Raw genomic sequence first — 19,596 nt, 5'->3', positions numbered from 1 at the left:
ATATGACAATTCCTTTACTTTTCTGACCTTATTCACTTTCATTTCCTTTATATTCTTTGGACACTGTGCTGACCCCGCATAGTGGTTTCCCTAACAGTGTAGCACTTTGCTTGCTCTTCTTTTCTTTACACTCTTCCACACAGCAATTGTTCACATCTCCCACGTCCTCTGACTCTTCTAGTGTAGCAACATGTCACTCCTGGCAGGCAGCAGACTCATCTGAGAGGAGCTCTCTCATATGGCCTCACCCTGTAAAATACTCATGAACAAAAAGACTCCCAAGCTCGGTTAACTTTTGTATTTCATTTGTTTGTTTTTCATGAGAGAAACACATTTTGTCGTATCGATGTCTTCTAAGATTGTTAGCATAGCCTAGAAAGAAAAAAAAACCAAAAAAAAAAACATCATCACTCAGCTAGTTTGGTCTAGTCAAAATGGCGAGCCTCACATAGGGGTCGAGTGTGATTAGCAGTCACATTTTCATCATTTCTGGGGAGTTTATTATCTACCTTGTGAGCTATCCTGACAAACATGTTCACAAACATAGCTCTGCGAACTGTTCTGAAAACGTCAGTTGGTGTTTTGCGAGAAAGCGGCGCTCTGTGCTCTGCTCTGTCAGCGAAACCCTGGACATGCAGCTCGGCGTTACTATCAGGACCGAGAGTCTGCTGTGGTAAGTGTAAACGATAGGAAGAACCTAAAGGAGCTGACTAGATGTGTTTAGAAGATCGCTGGCTAATGCATTTAATTAAACTTGGCTGTTTACAGTGCCGAACACTGCCCGTCTATCAAAAACAGTTACCTAACTAGAGCATCGTTAGTTAGTAACGTTAGTATGCTAACACCAACAGAAGTGGACCGTGGTAAAGTTGGTTTTATATTGGACATTGGATATTCGACACGTTAGAAAAATCTATAATGGCTTGACCTTTTGACCTATTCATGTCAAACCACTTTTGGTGAACTCAGCTAACTCCCCTACACATTGTACAAAGATACTTTTTTTCAAAAAAAAAAAAAACATCCTTTGATTTTTTTAAATATTTTTTTATTATTTTATTTTATCTTTGTAGACCCAATTTGACTCATGCAGAAGATGGTTCCAAGATCTCTGCACTCCAGCAACCGGAATGGTACATGTTCCAGAAGAATTGTTTCAATGTACACTGTGTGAATAAATAACTAGAACTGCAATCAGTTATGACAGGGTCGTCGGGGGCTACTCACGACCCTGTCATAACTGCTTGCAGTTCTAGGTATTTATTGTGAGGGAGCGCGCGAAAGTGGGACCCAAAGCGTAATGGTGAGGAGGCAAACGTCAGTAAATATCGACAGGTGTGAGCCGCAAGGTCTGTGGTACGTTGCCGTTGCAAATATCCCGTTAACATTGATTGAGTAGAAGGGCCGAAACTGGTCTACGTTGGCTACAGCGCCCCTTAATGGCCGATCTTCTTTAAATGTGTGGGGGACCCCCAGAGGGTCATGGCAAACTAGGATCTAAAGTTTCGTGTTGGTAGCATTTATTTTGGTTGAGATATGTCAAAGTTGGTGTTTTTTAATAGTTACCTACACAAATTTATTTGTGCGTAATTTGCGCAATTTTTGTCTAATAAAAATTCTATAAAATTAAAGTATGGGTTTTTTGAGAGAAGAAGCTTCGTGCAATGTGTAGGGGAGTTAGCTGAGTTCACCAAAAGTGGTTTGACATGAATAGGTCAAAATGGCAAGCCGCAATAGATTTTTCCCAATATAAAACCAACTTCACCACGGTCAGAAGTGGGCACTAGGGCTCCACAATTAATTGCAATTTAATCGAAATCCCAGTATGGACTAGTGCAATATCCAAATTGCAGGGGGGGGGGGCGCAATATTTGTCAAAGGCGAAATATGTGTCAAACCATTCTGAATAAAGTATTGTGGTGCTGCAGAGACGTCCTGGCCTACAAGTCCTATCCTACAGATTTTTAAAAAGTAAGATCTTTAGCAATTTTTTTCTAATTTTAATGTTTTTCAATGAGAATAATGGTACAAAAATGATCATTCCCTCCAATATCGTGAATCACATTGCAATATCAGCCAAATAATCGCAATTAGATATTTTCCTTATGTCTTGCACCACTAGTGGGAACAACTGACAAAAATCTGCAGTTGTGGAAGACGCTTAATAATGAATTTCATTTGGGAACATTAATTATTGTGGATTTCTATCACAGAATGTCAATTTTGAGTCTTTACCTATGTACTTGTAACGTTAGTAAACAACAACAACAACAAACAGCCAATGCTTTTGAGACAGAACTATGACATCACAACAGGTCAGAATAATTAAATAAAGTCCATTAGTGTTTTACACGCTAGCTTAGAAAACAATCCTTTAAAAATACATGATTGGAGTACTTATATTTACCCTAAGTTGCCCATTTATTTCATACACCTGACCTAGCCAAAAGTAGGTGTAATATTTAGTCTACTTTCATTTCGGTGAGGGTAGGTAGACTAAGTATTAGAAATACCTCTACGTAGCATGCAAAGGCAAGGCAGCTTTTTTTGTATAGCAAATTTCAGCAACAAGGCAATTCAAAATGCTTTACACAATGCAACACCAAATATATTCTAGAAAGGAATTAGAACAGTAACAAGGGAAGTGGATTCACTAAAGCTAACCTTCAGACTAACTAGCTTTCAAATGAGTTAGGTCTGAGATCAGGGGGTCCTCAGAGTTACTGCAGGGAGGGGGGGCACCAAATTATTGTTTGACATTTAGGGACCGGGCAGTGTTGCACACCTGTCCCTCTTGGATTTGCAGATATTCTTCTTTTTATTCTTCTTCCTACCATGAAATCTGCCTTCCAATGCATGGATATTCACCAAACTTTGCACATAGGTCCAGTACTACAGTATGTTTAACTGCCTCAACTGGCTTTGTGGGTTTATAGTTCTGATGGTGGCGCTACAGCAGCAATAACTAACAAAAGTGTTTAAATATGTAAGGACATATGCGGTTTTAAATAGGTCAAAAAATAATCTTAACCCAATAGTGTATGTGTGTATGGCTGTCTGTTTAATCTGATGCGCCATCTTGCTTCATCATGATCATATCGACCAGCTCTATTTTCATTTCCCCTTTATTCTTATTATGAATGTGATCACTCGTTTTCATGCTGTTGCATCTTAATTTTGGCTCGCTGACAGTCACAGACGTACCATACCTTGATTAACAGGCCCACCGAGCAACAAGTTGGCATCTTGATCACTCCTCAACTTGATGACATTGTTTTTAACCCAACATCATAATTCATTTGGTTGGGTATACGGTTGCTAGTCTAAGAGGGGAAAAAAAAAAAAAAAAAAAACATTAGCAGTACTGTCTTGATAGAAATTAAATCGCTGACAGTATTGTAAGAAATAAAAAGTAGCTTGAAAGAAAAGTAGGGAATCATTTTCCTTGCAACTTTAAATAATGTTTACCGGCAAGAAAACTTGTTGTAAATTGTTCTAATGTGCTAAGAGCACTGAGAAACCAGAGCAGCTGCAGTGCACCATCATGTTAGTTGTACATGTGTCTGGATTTCTGTAGGGATGAAGCAACAGTGTTTTGAGGAAATGACATAATTTGGTTTTTTGATGATATGTATCAGTATCTGATATGTGCATAGTTCTGTTTTATCTTGGCTGTGGGACAGTCGTGTTGCACCGATTATCTCGGTTGCGCTCTTCAAATCACGCATCTTAAACTTGTGGATCAGTTGCATCATCATCCTGCAACTTTACTCTCACAGAACACAAACCGAATAGAAATGCTTTACATGCAGCAATGGAGACAGAATCCCTTTTCATGCTAAGTGGCATGCTGCGAATAAAAATTCACTAGCAGACAGTTTTCTTCAAATGCAGGAGTGACAAAAGGACCACCCAGATCTTACTTCCAATCAGAGTTAAATTATTAAATCTACTTACAATGATGTCCCATTGAGGATAGCCTCAGGTTCTTTGATGGTGTAGGAGGTGGGCAATCTACAAAAGGCCAGTTATAGCTTGGAATATAGGCCTCTGTGGTCTAGGTCCAGTAAATGACCTATATATTTGCCTATATTTCTTGGCTATTATACTGTATATCAACAGACTCATCGGACCTAATAAAAAGATGTCAGTCAGCATCATTACAGATTCACCGCTTTTTTAAAGTGCTCATATAAGTGCTTTTTGGCTTTTTCCCTTTCCTTTATTGTGTTCTATATCTTTTTTGTGCATGTTAGGTTTACAAAGTGAAAAAGCCCAAAGTCCACCCCATCTCCAACAGAAAACACTGTTCACAAACTGCTCCAAACAGCTCTATTGTAGTCCAGCCTTTACTTCCATGACGAATGTGCGTCACTTTGTAACAATTATAACACACACATTATAACACACGTTATAATACTCGCCTAGCTGCTAGCATGGCACTCCCTCATACTCTGCTTCTAACTGGCTTGTCGTCCTTACCTAGGTACTAGTGACAGACCGATTTTATCGGCTGGCCGATATATCGGGCCGATATTTGCGTTTTTACATGTATCGGCATCAGCCGAGACACGGCTGCTGCGTTTGCCGATATTTTTTACCCGGCATTATTTACAGACAGGCGTCCACAGGCAGCTCTGTGTTGCTGGAGATGCTGCAGTTCCCGTGCAGACCATGCACTGCCCCTCCACCACTAGCACCATGGCAGTCTTAAATTACAAATCAAGCACTTTATTTCAATGGCTACTTTTCAGGTTTATTGTTTTCTTAAATTATTTAATTGTGTTGACAAAGGACATCCATATCAGTCGATCCCTACTAGGTATTGCGCATGTGCGACTCCCAACAAAGATGGAATAGAAGTGTGATGCCTCACTCTGTAGCTAAAACGGAAAGCTCAACACACAGGGTGAAAAGAGGAGCTGCAGCAATGTGTAGTACAACAAATATATGGTGTTTTTTGAAAATTAAACCACGTAAACCTATTCTGGTACAACCTCTAAATACAATTATGAACCTGAAAATGAGCATAATATGAGCACTTTAACAACATGTAATAGAAATTGAGCAGTGATGCTATCTTTGGTTGTATATAAATATAAAGTTTGTTTTTAAAATGGTTAAGGCCTATGATCAGACCATGTTACTGTATTGAGATGATCAGCTTCCAGCTTTTGTGCTCTATATGACGTGTCTTTGTGCATACAAGATTACTTTGTAGAATTCTTGACATACAAACCAGCTTTGTGAAGGTCACAACATGCGTTCTTGTTAACACTGTGTCACAGTTGTCGTGATTCACTTCTGTAGTAACTTTAGTATTCTGTGAAGTTTCCAGTCAGCGTTGACTGGCAACCACTGATTCTTTTCTGAGCCTTGAGTTTGTTGTGGCATACGTCATGTTTTCCTTTTGTCTTGCATCATTGGACCACAAGTTTTGTTAGTAATTCACCTATTCTTCAGGCCCCAACTGTTAGACCACTTCTGAGCTCAAATTAGCTATCCCTTTGTCTAGGTTGTTTTTACTTTTGGTGTTTTCATTATCCTCTCCACTCACTCTCTGTCTCTCTCTCTCTCTCTCTCTCAGTTGCAGGTAGCTTTGCTGTCCCACCACCAGTGAGACATTATGCCCGGGCTGCAAAGAAAAAAAAGACAGGTATGAGGCTGCGTTGTCCCCACATCATGTATTAACATTTTGAAATGCTCGCTTTTCATCCAAACACTTTTCTTCTTCCAGGCCCTGAGAGCCAGCTCAGTGATCTTCCTCCAACAATGCTGAAGATGGACTACACTGCTGTGCCCCTCGCTCAAACGTAAACATACATTTATACCGTAACTTGCATGAAATGAGTACAAATAAAATGTATATTCACAATTCATTATAAATCTGCATTCATATATTTATTATGGTTATATTTCTTCTAACACGAGTGTATTTTCTGTCAATAGGACTGATGATCTTGTCAAAAGACTTCTGTCGTTGGAGTTGGCCAGCCATGTGAGTGCTCATGTCCCGACAGATCGCCTCGTCACGTTTTACTCTGCTTTCGTGTTTTTTACGATATTTTTGATGATAATGATTATGTTTCTTGAAAAGTACACCGACATGCCACTTTCAGAAAGTAGAGTCATAAACGGGTAGTTTAATAATCTGTGTTCATGTCTTCAGAGGGAAAAGCTACAGCTGAAAAAGGAACAGCTGATTGCTAAGGTCCAAAAGGATGAGAATGACCGCAGCTCAGTGGGAGTCCAGGGTGAGTCGTGTCTCTTCAACGTTGTACATGGCATTTTCACTGAAAGGCTAACATAGTATATTGCGTATTTTAACTGTACACTGATTTCAGTCCCCCTTTTAATGTCTTTTCCCTCAGTGGCTATTTTGACTGCGAGAATCCGAAACTATCAGGAGCACTTGCAAAAACATCACAAGGTGAGTGAAGGAGTAGAATCAGCATCATTTTAGCATCCTTTTTTCTCTCTCGCACGCTAAACAGGAAGGCTCGTCTTAGATGACGTAGCACATCATAGGTCACTTGACTTGCACCACTAGAACTTTTTGTATTAATACGTCTTTCCACATTTCCTCTCTGCCTTCATCTGGTGTGTGACACGCCTGTGCTACAGGATATCCTGTGTACTCCCCCACATTAAATAAGAACATACCTAGCACGGTCATGGTTGGAAATTTCCACATTAAATCTTACGTTAAACATTGCTGTTGAAATTGACACAGAAGGGGTATAGATGTTGTAACCGTTGAACTGCTTCTCAGTTGCATTTGTAATTAAGTATCTCCCCATAAGCTGATGAGTGTATAAACTGAGCTTCAATTGGTGTCCCCATTTTGAATCACATCTACTCCAACCCCATTCTTTTATGTGTTATTTCATTCCAGGACAAAGCTAACAAGAGGCGGATGCTCATGGCTATCGACCGAAGGAAAAAGCTTTTGAAAAACCTGAGGTTGGTTAGCTACGATACCTTTGAGAAAGTGTGCGAGCAGCTAGGCATCACGTACACCTTCCCTCCAGAGTACTACAGACGGGCCACTCGCCGCTGGCTGGCCAAGAAGGCCTTCTGCATTAAGGTAGCAAACAAATGACCTTATTATTCTGTTAACATCTGTTTGTTTTTTTTCATTTGGAGTGTATAATAATGGTTTCAATTGGAGATTAATATCTAGACTTTACACCCTTAACTTTACTTCCACACAAGTGAAACCAAAGTGCATATTGTGTCTGAGAGTGTCACTCAAGCTTTCTGTAGGTGTGATATGTACACTCATCTAACTTACTAACATGTTGAAGGTGTTATTTTGTGCCTCCACTGACACTTGGGCATGTGTGTCTCTTCACAGGTCTTCAAGGAAGTCCAGAAGCAGAGAGCAGAGCAGAGGCTGAAGATGAAGCAAAGTTTAGCCTCTACAGACACAGAGGCAGCCAAGACAAGAGCTGTTTAGACCCAATAAAAGACAATATTCTGTATATTACAACAATTGATTCTAAATGCTTGTCTTAACCAACAGCTTTCATTTTTCACCTTCAAAAACGTGACATTTGGATAAATAGCTCCATTTTTCACGTGTTACCATTATACAATGTTATTTGCTTTTGCCTTTATGGTGATGTTGAAGTTAATGGAAATAAAATGTCCCAAAATGGTGTCTTCAAATGTATATGTCTTCTACTATGGAAATGTATTTGTACTGAAATATATGACTCTCAATTATATGTGTTTTATATTAGATTTATCTGCACAAAACAAGTTAGGCGACCACTGATATCAAACCAGAAAAATTCTATTTTCCTGTATTTTCTACTATAGCCTGCAGGTTGCAGAAAACTACTGCTGCGTTGCTCTCTATGGGTTGAACATGTCTACTTTGTTGCACCTCTGGCCATGCACTTCAGAACTAACATTTTTCCATCAGCTGCCAACATTCCTGTTTCATCATTTATAAAACTAATAAAGGACTTAGATATGTCTACAACAAATTATGCATAATGGTAACTAATAAGCAATCACAATATCAGTACTCTTCACAGTTTTGGTACTGGTTTGACATTTTTCAGCAGGATTTGTGCTGATTTTTGACTTCACATTATGCCAACACCTTTAGTGTCTTTAAGAGCATCTGGTGACATTACAATATGATTCACCTTACACTGATGGGCTTCAGGTCAAGTGTTCGCTGAGAAAACGTAGTCTTAATACATGAGCTAGGAAAAATAACATGACCACCTGTACAATATGATAACACCACTACAAAATTGCTGCAATAAATAAGACATTTAAGAAGCTGAAAATGTCACATTTCTTTGTTGACTGCCAAAGAGGTGTTGATCAAGCTGGTAATATCTGGTTGCTGCTTTATCTTGCAGCATGTCTCATATTTTGTCCAAATACCAAAATTATCTTACTGTAATGTGATCCAATACAACACATCAAACAATGCCCCAAGGAATTAACCACTTAGTCATGGTTCACAATCAATATACTGATAAAACAATGAATTTCCGAGATGTCAGCATCATTACTTTATGATTGCTCTGTAAGTATATCAAATGTTGCCATGAATAGTCCATATCAAGTTATTTCACCCCTTAGTTGTGAAATTCTAACAAATAATATACCAGTGACATCCATATGAACATGTTTGATTCCCTCAGGGGTTTTAGTCAATAAGAAAGCAAGTTTTTGCAGCTGAATGTAATATTGTACTGTACTGTACTGTATTGTATTGCCTTCTTTTTGCAAACTGCAGTGGTGACATAGTATGTGTTGGTTGGTTAAAACCTCAAGCTAACAGGGACATGATGCATTTGTGGGTGTTATATGAAAGCATGTTCTAAACAGTTCCGACAACTGCGTGAATTCTCTATACTTTGCTGATCTAATGTGAGATTGGAAAACCATTCAATTTGAAGGCTTCGCTTCCTAACATACGTGTTCCAGTGATCTGTAGCTGTTTGTGATTATACCCGCTATCAGCCTCAAAGCAAACGAGCAGTTCTCGTTAATAGTCTGAGTTTGTCAGTCAATAACCACAGATCTTTGTCATTTTCAGAAACAGCAGTTTGTTGGCCAACCAGCATTTCACAGCTCAAGCTCGTCACAGCTTCCTGTGTGGTGCGCAGTTTGTCAGTTTGATCAGGAGGAGTGTACACTTACAGACTCTTCTGGTAAGTGGCATCTCCTTTTCCTCTCTCTATTTTTATATTTTATTTATTTTATATCATATGTTGTTCTTTAAAAGTTGTGCCTTCACAATAAACTCTTTTTGACATTTCGTTTGTACTTCAGGTTGAGTAACATTTCAAAATAATATTGAAATGTTTTAGCAATTTTTCAAGTCAGGTCTTTCAAATTTGAAACTCAATTCCGAAACAAAAATATTTTCTGAACAACATTAATAACTGAGTTTTTTTTTTTTACAAACTGAGGATTTTTTTTATAAATATTTTTGAGTGTATTTCACAAAAGCTTTGCACAAAATCACAAAAGCTAAGTGTCTTGTTCTGTGTTAAGGAAGAAGTCTGTAAAACGTTTGTTGATACATTACATGCTTTGCGGGGGATTCATGAATGGTGATGAGCTGTAGAGTATGAATAACACATGAATTCTGTCTTAGAGTTATTCTCTAATGGAAAGCACTTGAATACATTTACCTAGCCCTCAAAATTATTCTATGAAAAGTCAAACTATGACATTTTATACTCTGGAAATGAATTGCATCACATGTTAGTACATATGTACAAATGTGAAAACAATTGTGGCACATGGAAAGATTGATGTAGGTCATTTCCCCTGCAACAAACTGCACCTTTGCTCCATTCCTGTGCTAACAGCTGAATCAAAAGCAAGAAGCAGATCCAGTAATCCAAAAATGTCGAACCCAGTGGTCACCCATCAACCAGGTGCAGGCAGCTATGGGACAAATGTCCAAACAGGAGAGTGGAGCACGGGCCTGTGCTCCTGCTGCAGTGACTTGTTTGTCTGTGAGTACCATTCAAGATGCTTCAATTTTATAATTTTTGTCCGTAGAGGCACGTTTTCATGCTTTTTATCTTACAAATATTGACAATGAAATACACTTCTGTTGTGCAGGTGCTCTTGGTTGCTGCTGTCCACTTGTATTGAGCTGCTACACAGCAAATAAGTATGGAGAAAACTGCTGCTTGGGTTGTGTGCCAGGAGGTTCCACAGCCATTAGGACTCACATGAGACTGACTTATGGTATTCAGGTAAGTTACAAATATAATTATTGTATATTCCAGATTCGCTGAAAGACCAATGCTGGTGTTTTGGGTGGTTCCGTAAGTCTTATACAGGCTTTTTAATAACCTGGCTCTCACGAAAAGACAGATTTCACAAACATAGGAAATGTTGGTTTTTCTTTGCAATTGAGAAACCTGAACTGCGGTACATTTCCTCATAGAGGGTTGGTGTTCCCTGTTGTGATTTAGTTGCAATCTTTTTAACCACAGGGAACCATAACCAATGATGCCTTGATGACCTTTTTCTGCGGATTGTGTGAGATGTGCAGGATGGCGCGAGAAATACGCATCAGAAATGGAGACATTTCATCTTAAGAAGGCATAAAGGATTCTGGTCTGGTTTGTTGATGATGTCCAGCTATTGTGGAAGTAATTTGTTAATTCCTGTAGCAGGCCTAGCTTTCGTGCAGACAACAAAGAATGAGCAACTTATTAATTATGCAATTCAGTGTATTAAATGTTATATTTTACCTGTAACCTTATATGTACCAGTTTGACAAAGTCATAGTACTGATCTGCATTACTGTAAATAAACTGCATTTTTCAAACTCTTACAACATGATTAATTACATTTAAGCATGAGCCATTTTGTACAACATTGTCAATAAAAAAATAGATTGTTTAATGGTATTTAATTTACCTTTTAATGTAGGACATTTTGACGTGATGATCCACATGGTGCTCTGACAAAACATGTCTTGTGTGGGTTATTTTGGTGATATAAACCCTTTCTTAAACCAGTGGTTCCCTGTGGCTTGTGACCATGACTCCTTTAAAATAATGTCTTTACTTGAGACACTTGATCACACGTCTTAGTGTGGACATCAGTTGTGAGCATTTCAACCACAGAGTAATTTCCTTATTTGTTTTTATCATAAGTATTTTATAAGCTTGTATAGCTAAATGTATTCAGTATATCACAATAACTAGTCTAACATTGCCAGACCTATCAAGCAAAGTCAGAAAAAAATATTCATCTGGGTTGGAGCCACTTACACTAATAATACTGGTGCAGGATTTATTTGGACATGATGTAAACACAATGGGTAAATTAATTGAGTTTGTACCTTTATTTTTAATATTAAAGTCTCATTTGGAACAATTGGATTAAATTGCATGTGCACTGGGGCACAAAGTCAGGCTGAAATGAAAGTTTCGTACGCGCCTGACTCCTCCCCTTTCTGGTACGTCATAACGCACAACGCGCTGATTGGCTGTTTGCTTCGTGGCCTGGCAACCAAGAAGAGGCTTTACCAAACAGACAGACCCCCCAACGAGCAAGCATTCGAGCTACAATCGCTAGCTAGCTGCCTACGTTTTCTGGAGACATTCAACCGTCCAAATACCATCATGTCTTCAAGAACTCTGCCTCTGCTATTCATCAACCTCGGCGGTGAAATGCTGTACATCCTGGACCAGCGGCTTCGTGCTCAGAATATCCCTGCTGACAAAGCCAAGAAAGGTAGCTAGCTAGTTTAGCAGCTATCCAGATGACAACACAAATGTCACCCTGCAGTAACTGCGATAACTGCACATGACTTTCAGTCGGTTTGTCCGTTTACTAGTTTGTGAATTTAGAATATGTTTCGGCGATTCATAGAATGTCACTACAGAGCCAAGTTAAGAGTTAACATTAATGACTCAACTGGTTGTCTTTTGTAAACTCGCATATTTTGATAAAATCATAATGGAGTTGCTGTTGCATGGGACACTAATTATCTCAATTTTTAGCTAATTCCCAATGCTTGTCAGTAAATAATGAGAAACTGCTCTTGTTCAACTATATAGAATTGTATCATTCAAATGTAACGTTAGTATTCAACCATAGATAATAAAACATCTGTTGTTGTTTTATATCTATGTAACAACGTTGGTCAAGCTTTGAGTCATTTGCCATTCAACAATCTGGTTTTCAGAACATCATTTCATTTATCTCCTTTTTAAATCATAACGTTTCCACAATAGCTGGCTGGATAGAGGATGACAGAAGGAGAGGTATTATTACAGAGCTTCAGCATTATCATGCACTGATGCATTAGTAGCTCTCTGTCTGCTATAGCTCTTTGCTCCGCTACATGGCTATATGCCATAAGGTAACATAAGATCACTACATAGAATTGTCTCTTACCTAAAAAAAAAAAAAAAACTGTTGCATTACACTTTATTCTGCATATATCAAGAAGCTTATCTGGGGTCACCACACTGTCTATCTCTGCTCTGAGAACAGTTTTTAATTTTTCACAACTTTGGCTTTCTTATGGGTAAGTAGCATTACAGAAAATACTACATAGCCTTACTGTGTTAAGAAATTATTTGCCTCACTCTTGAGCCAATAAAAAGCTTGTCAAATATTTGGACAAAAAGTGAAGTTACCCTATGGTAACTATAGGTATGACTTCTTACAGTCACAATAGTGATTGTGATCACTTCTGCCAATTGCAACAGTAATTGATGGAAGTAATCACAGCAAATGATAAATGTCCTACCTGGCAATTGTCCTGCTACCAAGTAAGACATATGCTGATGGCTTTCCACGCTGCTGCTTGATTAGTGCCGTTTGGATATAGGATGAAATGGTTTTGGCCAACATACAGTATAGTATAGACTGCTGCCTGCTTCTGAGCCTACAGTGTGGAAAGTATATTTGTCTAACCTCTTTTAACTATTTGGAGACTTTTCTGTTGTACTGTTTGCTTGACTAGTTATGAATGACATCATCACCACCATGTTCAACAAAAAGTTCCTAGAAGAGCTTTTCAAGCCACAGGAGCTTTACTCCAAAAAGGCCCTGCGGACTGTGTTCGACAGGCTGGCCCACGCCTCAATAATGAGACTCAATCAAGCTAGCATGGACAAGGTAAGTCCTCATGTATACTGATGTAGCCCTCCTGTACAGCTGTATACTGTGTTGTATCATGCGCATGTTGAATTATTCTGTTGCTTTTCACTTCAGCACACAAGGCTTTTCCATACATTACATTAATCACATTCTCTCATCAACTGCACAGTGATGCCAGTTTGTGTTACAGCTTCCTCAGTATACAGACTGCTAGATTAGTCAAGCCTGCTTCAGAGCCACATTAGAAACATCTACACATCAATCAATGCTTTATAGCTATATAACACGTACATATTGGCTCATTTATCAGTAATTCTCAAGTATAGAGCGATTCATATCACAAACACGGTATGTTGCTGTATGTGTCTCCCTCTGCTGTTTATTATACAACAATAGCAGTTGATTTTATTTTCCTTTGCATGTGTGTCCCTCTTCACAGCTCTATGACTTGATGACCATGGCTTTCAAGTACCAGGTGCTTCTCTGTCCTCGACCTAAGGACATCCTACTCATCTCCTTTAACCACATGGATGCAATCAAAGACTTTGTGAAAGACACTCCCAGCATTCTCAGCCAAGTTGATGAAACGTACCAACAGCTCATAGAGGTATGGCATGTGTGACTACTCTCTACTCTCCTCACATTTGTTATGGACTAGAGTGGGTAGCGACATTATACATGGCTTGTTGTATACATTAACATTTAATAGAAGCAGTGACTTATTTGAACTTCTTTCCTGATTCACTGTGGTCAGTGATGGTAGTACACTATGCTGTGATAATTACAAACCATTTGGATTATCATCACATACATTGAGCTACAATATGACGGCACACATTCTGTCAAGTGTCAGAAGCAACAGTTGTTTAACATTGCTTGTTATTGTATGGTTAGGTTAAATGGGATAATGTTTAACATGAATAAAGGAAAAATGTATATACATTCCGTGTGTAGTTAAATTTTTCATTGTTTTTTTTTCCAAGTAATTTTTCAATTTTGATTTTTAGATGTATACAACCTTGTGTAGTGGGGAATTCCAGCTGATCAGACAAACTCTCCTTATCTTCTTCCAAGACATGCATATAAGAGTAAGTGCATTATGTTGGCAAATTAAATCACGGAGAGAGAATAGACTCAATAATATTATATTCTCTTTTGTTTTGTGTTTTATTTTCCTCACAAGCCTGTTGCTATGTTTTCCTCTATGCCAGGTGTCTATTTTCCTCAAGGATAAAGTGCAGAACTCCAATGGGCGCTTTGTGCTTCCCACCAGTGGTCCTGTGCCTTATGGAACACAAGTCCCTGGCTTGATAAGGTAACACTGTATACAGCTGTTTTCACTCAGACCCAGACAATCTTCACTTTAAAGAATGATGGACATGACTGAAATTAACAAAAAGTGGCTTGGATATTAAAACATACCTTTGGTCCTTTGAATGATCTTTAATGTTTGCCTTTTTGTCTTTCATATGCTTGCTGATCTTACACAGACACTGTAATCTTAAGTTAAGTAGGCCTATCTGTAGCTAATAGCATTACAGAGGTTTTGTTGAAGCATTTACATTCTAATTTTAGATGCGTTGTATGTTGAGCTTGGATGAAATTACTCACGGATTGTATGTGCACAGTGAAACATTTAATACATTGAGGAAACAAGCTCACATGTAGAACATCAGAGCTTCAACGGTGTTAAAGTATTCAAAGCAACAGAGGTCTTAAGGGTTCCACATAAGGGAACTCCTTTCATCACAGCAAATAAATTCAAAAGAAATTGCTGTGCATCCAAAAATGATTGAAAGCATGTTTGTCCATAATATGTTGTTTTTTTTTGTATCTGGTTATTTCAGGATGTTTAGCTGTACTGGTGAAGAGGTGACCAGGCTGCAGTTCAATAATGGAGGAAACTATACCGCGGCTCTCCGGGAAGGATCTTTCGAGATTTTTAGAGACAGGGTCACCAAACTAGGCACAAACATGTAAGACACTGCAAAGTACAAAAGATATAACATGACTTGGTGGTACTGTATGTATGCAATGGCAGTGGATTGATGATGATTTTCTGTTATCCAGGTCATGAGATATTTAGAAGTACTAAGTCAAAGGTAACTGAACTTTATGGTGTAGTCTTGACGACGCTTCAGAGTCCCAGGTGTTTAAACTTATGTGGTTTGATGTCACATAATTTCATTACATTACTGTGTAAACAACCTAAAGATGATTAAATGCCTGGGACTGCCCACAGACAGTAAAAAGTATAAAACCTATTGAATGAGTAGACACATCATCCTCCGCACTATGTTGCATTGAAGTGCTCATTCTCTCTTTTTCATCCAGGTACAGTGTAAGCCGGCCAGTGGAAACGCACATGTCAGGAACGTCTAAAAATTCTGCTCAGCACACTAAGGTGAAACCGCTTAACTGTCAGCACTGTAAACATGAATGATTTTATTAATTGCCTCAATGTTTATGAATTTCATGCACACAAATTACATTTTTAAGACTCTTCTAAACTCTTTACGGTGTTCGCAGTACATAACGTGAGCAGGAATTTGGTGAAGCGACCCTGGTCCAGAACCATACTCTACTTCGTGGTGCATAATCATCAGTAGCAGGATCTTGCAAACAACAGGTTCAGCACAAATATACTGAAGTAAACAAGCCATTGTGTGTCAACAGGTCAACACTGCTCCCAACCCTCTGGCCAAAGAGGAGCTTAATCTGTTAGCCAAGTTAATGGGAGGGCTAGAAGTTCCGAAATCAGGAAATGCAGACAACGGCTTCCGAGTCAACCTCTTCAATACCGATGAGGAGGAAGAGTGAGTCTCCTTTTTTGTGTGTCTACTGGCAATGTGTTGTATGGCTCTTGATCAAATGAAACATCTACTTAAATTAAACTATTTAACTTGTTTTAATCGCTCAAAACTAACATTGTGACTTTTATTACAGAGAGGCATTAATATCAAGACCAGGTGACCTTTCATATGGAGTTATAAACATCCAAGCAACAAAGGTAAAGCCAGTCCAGTATTTGTTTAATGAAAATGTAAACGTTAAGGCACATTCAGTGACAAAAAGTCTGATCATACTTTTAGCTATCTGTCATCTAAGACTGTGAAAATATCAGAGTTGCTGTGCTTCTCAAAACACAAGACATTTATTGTCCCTGACTGTACTCATGTAGACGTTAGAGTGCAAAAACTACACAAGTGATCTCAGACAAGGTGGATTGATTTCAAGATTACTCCAGTTTAAGAGATCTGTGACAGGAGCGGATAACGTGGTAGTCGCCAAACACGCACAAAAAGTCACTCACCGGAAATGATGTCCGTTTTATATCCGACTAGTAATGGAGCTTGATGGGGCTAGTCCATTAAGCCCCCTCTCCATCTCTTGTGTCCACTCAATCTGCCGAACGCTAGTCCCCAGATTCACCCTTCTTTGTAGCTATGATTTTTATTTTGCTTTGGACTGTCTGCTTCCCTCTGATTGGACACTGCTGTCCTCCCATCTCAGACTCGTCTCGAAGGTGTCCCAACTACAAGCGCATTTGTTTTTGGCTGTGATGAAATCAAACATGTTCAAAAACTGACATAGCGTCTGGCACAGCTCACGACGTGGGCAGGACCTATCATAGAACCGCCCGACTCGAGGGCTTTTATCTCAAATCTAAGAAGTTTGTCTGGGACAGGCAAATGGAGGAAAAATCTTGTAGTCTGCACGGGCCCAATCTGTCAGCTTACAACAAGTATGCTATCTTGACTTGGGGCCAAATGTTACTTATCTTAATGATAGGCTTTTACAGTCAATGATCAGAGATGTGAGGCTTTGCCAGTCTAACAGGATTTACTGTAATGGGGCGTAAGTCTTTGTGATGACCACTCTGGCACTCTGATTAGTGGATAACATTGTCTTTCAGGACCAGCAAGTCAATGCAGAGCTGGCCAAGATCATGGGAGAGTTCACAGAGTCTGGAGAACAATCTCCCAGCTCCAGCAGTAAAGGAGACGACCTTCTGGCCATGATGGACGGGCTGTGACATGGTCACCCTGAAAGAAATGCCCAGGGGGTGGGGCACAATGCATCGTCAACAGTCTGTTTTACTGTAGACCAGTCTTCTGTCTGTAGCTGCGTATACACTGCAGCAACCTGACATGCAGTCAGAAAACCTTCTTTTAAAATGAAGATGTGAGCAGGTTTTTCAATTGGTTGTCAAATGACCAACTGCACATTTGCATAGTTAACAACAAGGAATGTGGTGAGCCAAGCTTTAAGCTGTAATACACTGTAATGGTATGCTTGAACAAAGAGTTTCAGTGCATCAAAATATACAGTGGGCATACTGTATATTAGTGTATGTGGTAATAGCAAAACATCTGTGTGTATAATGTCATGATGCATTTTTAAAACCAGAGTCAGACTTCGCTGCTGTACACAAAATACACATTCCTTTAATTTTACACTATGTCATTTATCTTAAATGTTAATACATCTCTGTTGTAGTTGATTTGATTGTTTATAGTCCATAATTCCATGTTACACAGTGCTCTGTTTTGATGAACAAATTGTGATATCATGGGGGAATTGCAGGAAACCCAAGTGCTCTTTCTAATGTGATTCAAATTCCCTCAAATCTTTATTTTGGTAAGAAATATATTTATCTTGCATCACACTGTACTACCTTTAAACAGTATGAGAGCAACTTGTAAGACATTTTTCACTACCCTGTGATGTCTCTAGTGTTAAGCTATGGCCCAGAAATGTGCTCATTTATGAGTATGTTATTATGATGTATAGAACAATGCAATATAAGTAATGTCTAATATGTAAATATGTTCATTGCATACTTTATTTATTTAAATGTATAATGTTCTGTGTATAGGAAGGTGCATATTGCTACAGTTGTTAAATTGTTGAATGTGCGATGTAGGATTTTTAATAAATAGATGGAAAAAAAATTGTATCATCGGTTTTGTTACTGATGCAATAGAGTGTTAATAATGGCATGAGCCTTGTAACAGCTTGTTGTAGTTTCAAAGATGTACAGTAGGGGGAGTTGTCTGATCTTTTTTAACAACATGTAGCCTACTGTACATGGTGTGTCCAAACTGATTACCACACAATGCTACAGTGCATTTTAGTATGCAGTCATGCTGTCTTTAAAAAGAAAATGTGATACAAATGTGACGTTTTTCTCCATTAATTCACTTGCCATAGGGTTCACTGAAATGTAAAACAACAAATGTGTGATTTGTTATATTTATCTTTATTTACATATTTAACTACCACACCAGAACCTTAAAAGCAATATGCTTGAATGTAATCCCCAATTAGACTCCTGTCCTCCAGCACAGACCTACAATAAGAATTGCTATAGCAACAGGTATCTGTACGCAAGATAGTTGTGTGCAGTCTGCCTGCAGACGGGCCAAAGGGAGACTGTGACAGTCTGCGCTCCCCCAGCCAACCACACTCAGACGCACACAAACGAACATGGTGCATACCATGCAGGCAAAACATGCTGAGACATTTCTCTGAATTGATCTGGGGGTGGAGGATTCTGGTGAGGTCTTCCAAATGATCTTGGCAAAGGAGAGGCAAGAAACACTACATGCCCTGAGGAAAACAACCCTGCAAAACAAACATAAAGCATAAAGCTCATGACAGTCATCATGCAAGACCGTTCACTTGAGTCATCCAAACTCACTAGAAAACAACATTTCACAATAAAGAGTTGCAAGATTGCTAATATATTTCATTACCAGGATAATTCTATTTTAGTGGCATATTCAAAAATAACATGAAAGACAACTGCGCGTCCCATTAGAGACAAACAAGAAAAGTCTTTAAAGTCCAGGCAGCCATAGTTTCCCTAAATGTGCCAACAGAGCCACTAAAACATATTTCTCTCACAGACCTTGCATTATGAGTTATGATTCAGTTTCCTCTTGAAAGACTGTGGGCAGGCCACTGTAAAGCCACAAGCTCACAAGTGTTTCATGTGGCCGGGGGCATATGCTCTGCTGAGTCAATGTAGGAAGATTAGCGCAAAACAAAAAAGCTTATGCCATTTAGGTTGTCCTCTCTTTCTATCACACCTGCCCACTGGTTTGAAACTGGTAGCTGTGGGTGGGGTTAAGGGGTTAATCGGAGAATCTAAATTAGGAACATAGGTGGGCTTTACTAACTGTCACTGTCATGCAATGCTTGCTGAGTAAATGAATAGGCCTACAAAATGTAGCATTGGTCCAGAAATTGTATGAGTCTCAAATATTGAAAATGCAATGCTTTGATCAGATGAAATACTAATTCAACTCAGTGATACATAGTTTCACTGAGTCATATGGTGAATAAAGTGATATGTGTCTCTTTAAAAAGCAACTACAGTGAAGAGCAATCTATGAAGCAAACAGTTAATGATCCATATGTGTACAGTTACATCTAGGTAAATTGCCTTTTGCAATAGAGATAAGTTTAATGATT

General features: G+C 38.8%; 3 protein-coding genes across 9 annotated transcripts; all 3 read left to right on the top strand.

Annotated features, from left to right (window-relative positions):
• The first annotated feature begins 404 nt into the window (after positions 1–404).
• Positions 405–7,675, top strand: mrps15 (mitochondrial ribosomal protein S15). Its single transcript, XM_031289658.2, has 8 exons — positions 405–673; positions 5,588–5,656; positions 5,738–5,813; positions 5,950–5,998; positions 6,170–6,254; positions 6,372–6,430; positions 6,896–7,087; positions 7,358–7,675. Exons 1-8 carry the CDS (start codon positions 532–534, stop codon positions 7,457–7,459), a joined length of 774 nt encoding a protein of 257 aa, XP_031145518.1. The 5' UTR covers positions 405–531; the 3' UTR covers positions 7,460–7,675.
• A 1,183-nt stretch (positions 7,676–8,858) lies between these two features.
• On the top strand, positions 8,859–10,902 carry LOC116043174 (cornifelin-like). Of its 2 annotated transcripts, none has more exons than XM_031289684.2 (4): positions 8,859–9,182; positions 9,849–9,998; positions 10,108–10,244; positions 10,488–10,902. In XM_031289684.2, exons 2-4 carry the CDS (start codon positions 9,887–9,889, stop codon positions 10,590–10,592), a joined length of 354 nt encoding a protein of 117 aa, XP_031145544.1. In that variant the 5' UTR covers positions 8,859–9,182; positions 9,849–9,886; the 3' UTR covers positions 10,593–10,902. The 2 variants fall into 2 exon arrangements, with proteins under 2 accessions (XP_031145544.1, XP_031145536.1); XM_031289676.2 differs by having other exon boundaries at positions 8,859–9,183; positions 9,846–9,998.
• A 590-nt stretch (positions 10,903–11,492) lies between these two features.
• On the top strand, positions 11,493–18,316 carry oscp1b (organic solute carrier partner 1b). Of its 6 annotated transcripts, none has more exons than XR_004898493.1 (13): positions 11,500–11,739; positions 12,243–12,272; positions 12,980–13,134; positions 13,556–13,723; positions 14,124–14,204; positions 14,328–14,431; positions 14,964–15,092; positions 15,451–15,520; positions 15,793–15,932; positions 16,063–16,085; positions 17,033–17,146; positions 17,211–17,352; positions 17,423–18,316. XR_004898493.1 is itself a non-coding variant. In XM_031289714.2 (12 exons), the coding sequence occupies exons 1-12, from the start codon at positions 11,628–11,630 to the stop codon at positions 17,220–17,222; spliced, it is 1,179 nt and encodes a 392-aa protein (XP_031145574.1). In that variant the 5' UTR covers positions 11,502–11,627; the 3' UTR covers positions 17,223–18,316. The 6 variants fall into 6 exon arrangements, 3 of the variants coding, with proteins under 3 accessions (XP_031145603.1, XP_031145574.1, XP_031145583.1); XR_004103426.2 differs by having other exon boundaries at positions 11,502–11,739; positions 16,063–16,126; XR_004898492.1 differs by lacking the exon at positions 12,243–12,272 and having other exon boundaries at positions 11,493–11,739; positions 16,063–16,126.
• Positions 18,317–19,596: the final 1,280 nt, after the last annotated feature.

Source organism: Sander lucioperca, chromosome 10 (genome assembly GCF_008315115.2).
Source record: "Sander lucioperca isolate FBNREF2018 chromosome 10, SLUC_FBN_1.2, whole genome shotgun sequence".
Classification (NCBI taxonomy): domain Eukaryota; kingdom Metazoa; phylum Chordata; class Actinopteri; order Perciformes; family Percidae; genus Sander; species Sander lucioperca.
The sequence above is the reverse complement of the archived record's forward strand: the minus strand, read 5'-3'. Positions and strand labels throughout refer to the sequence as shown.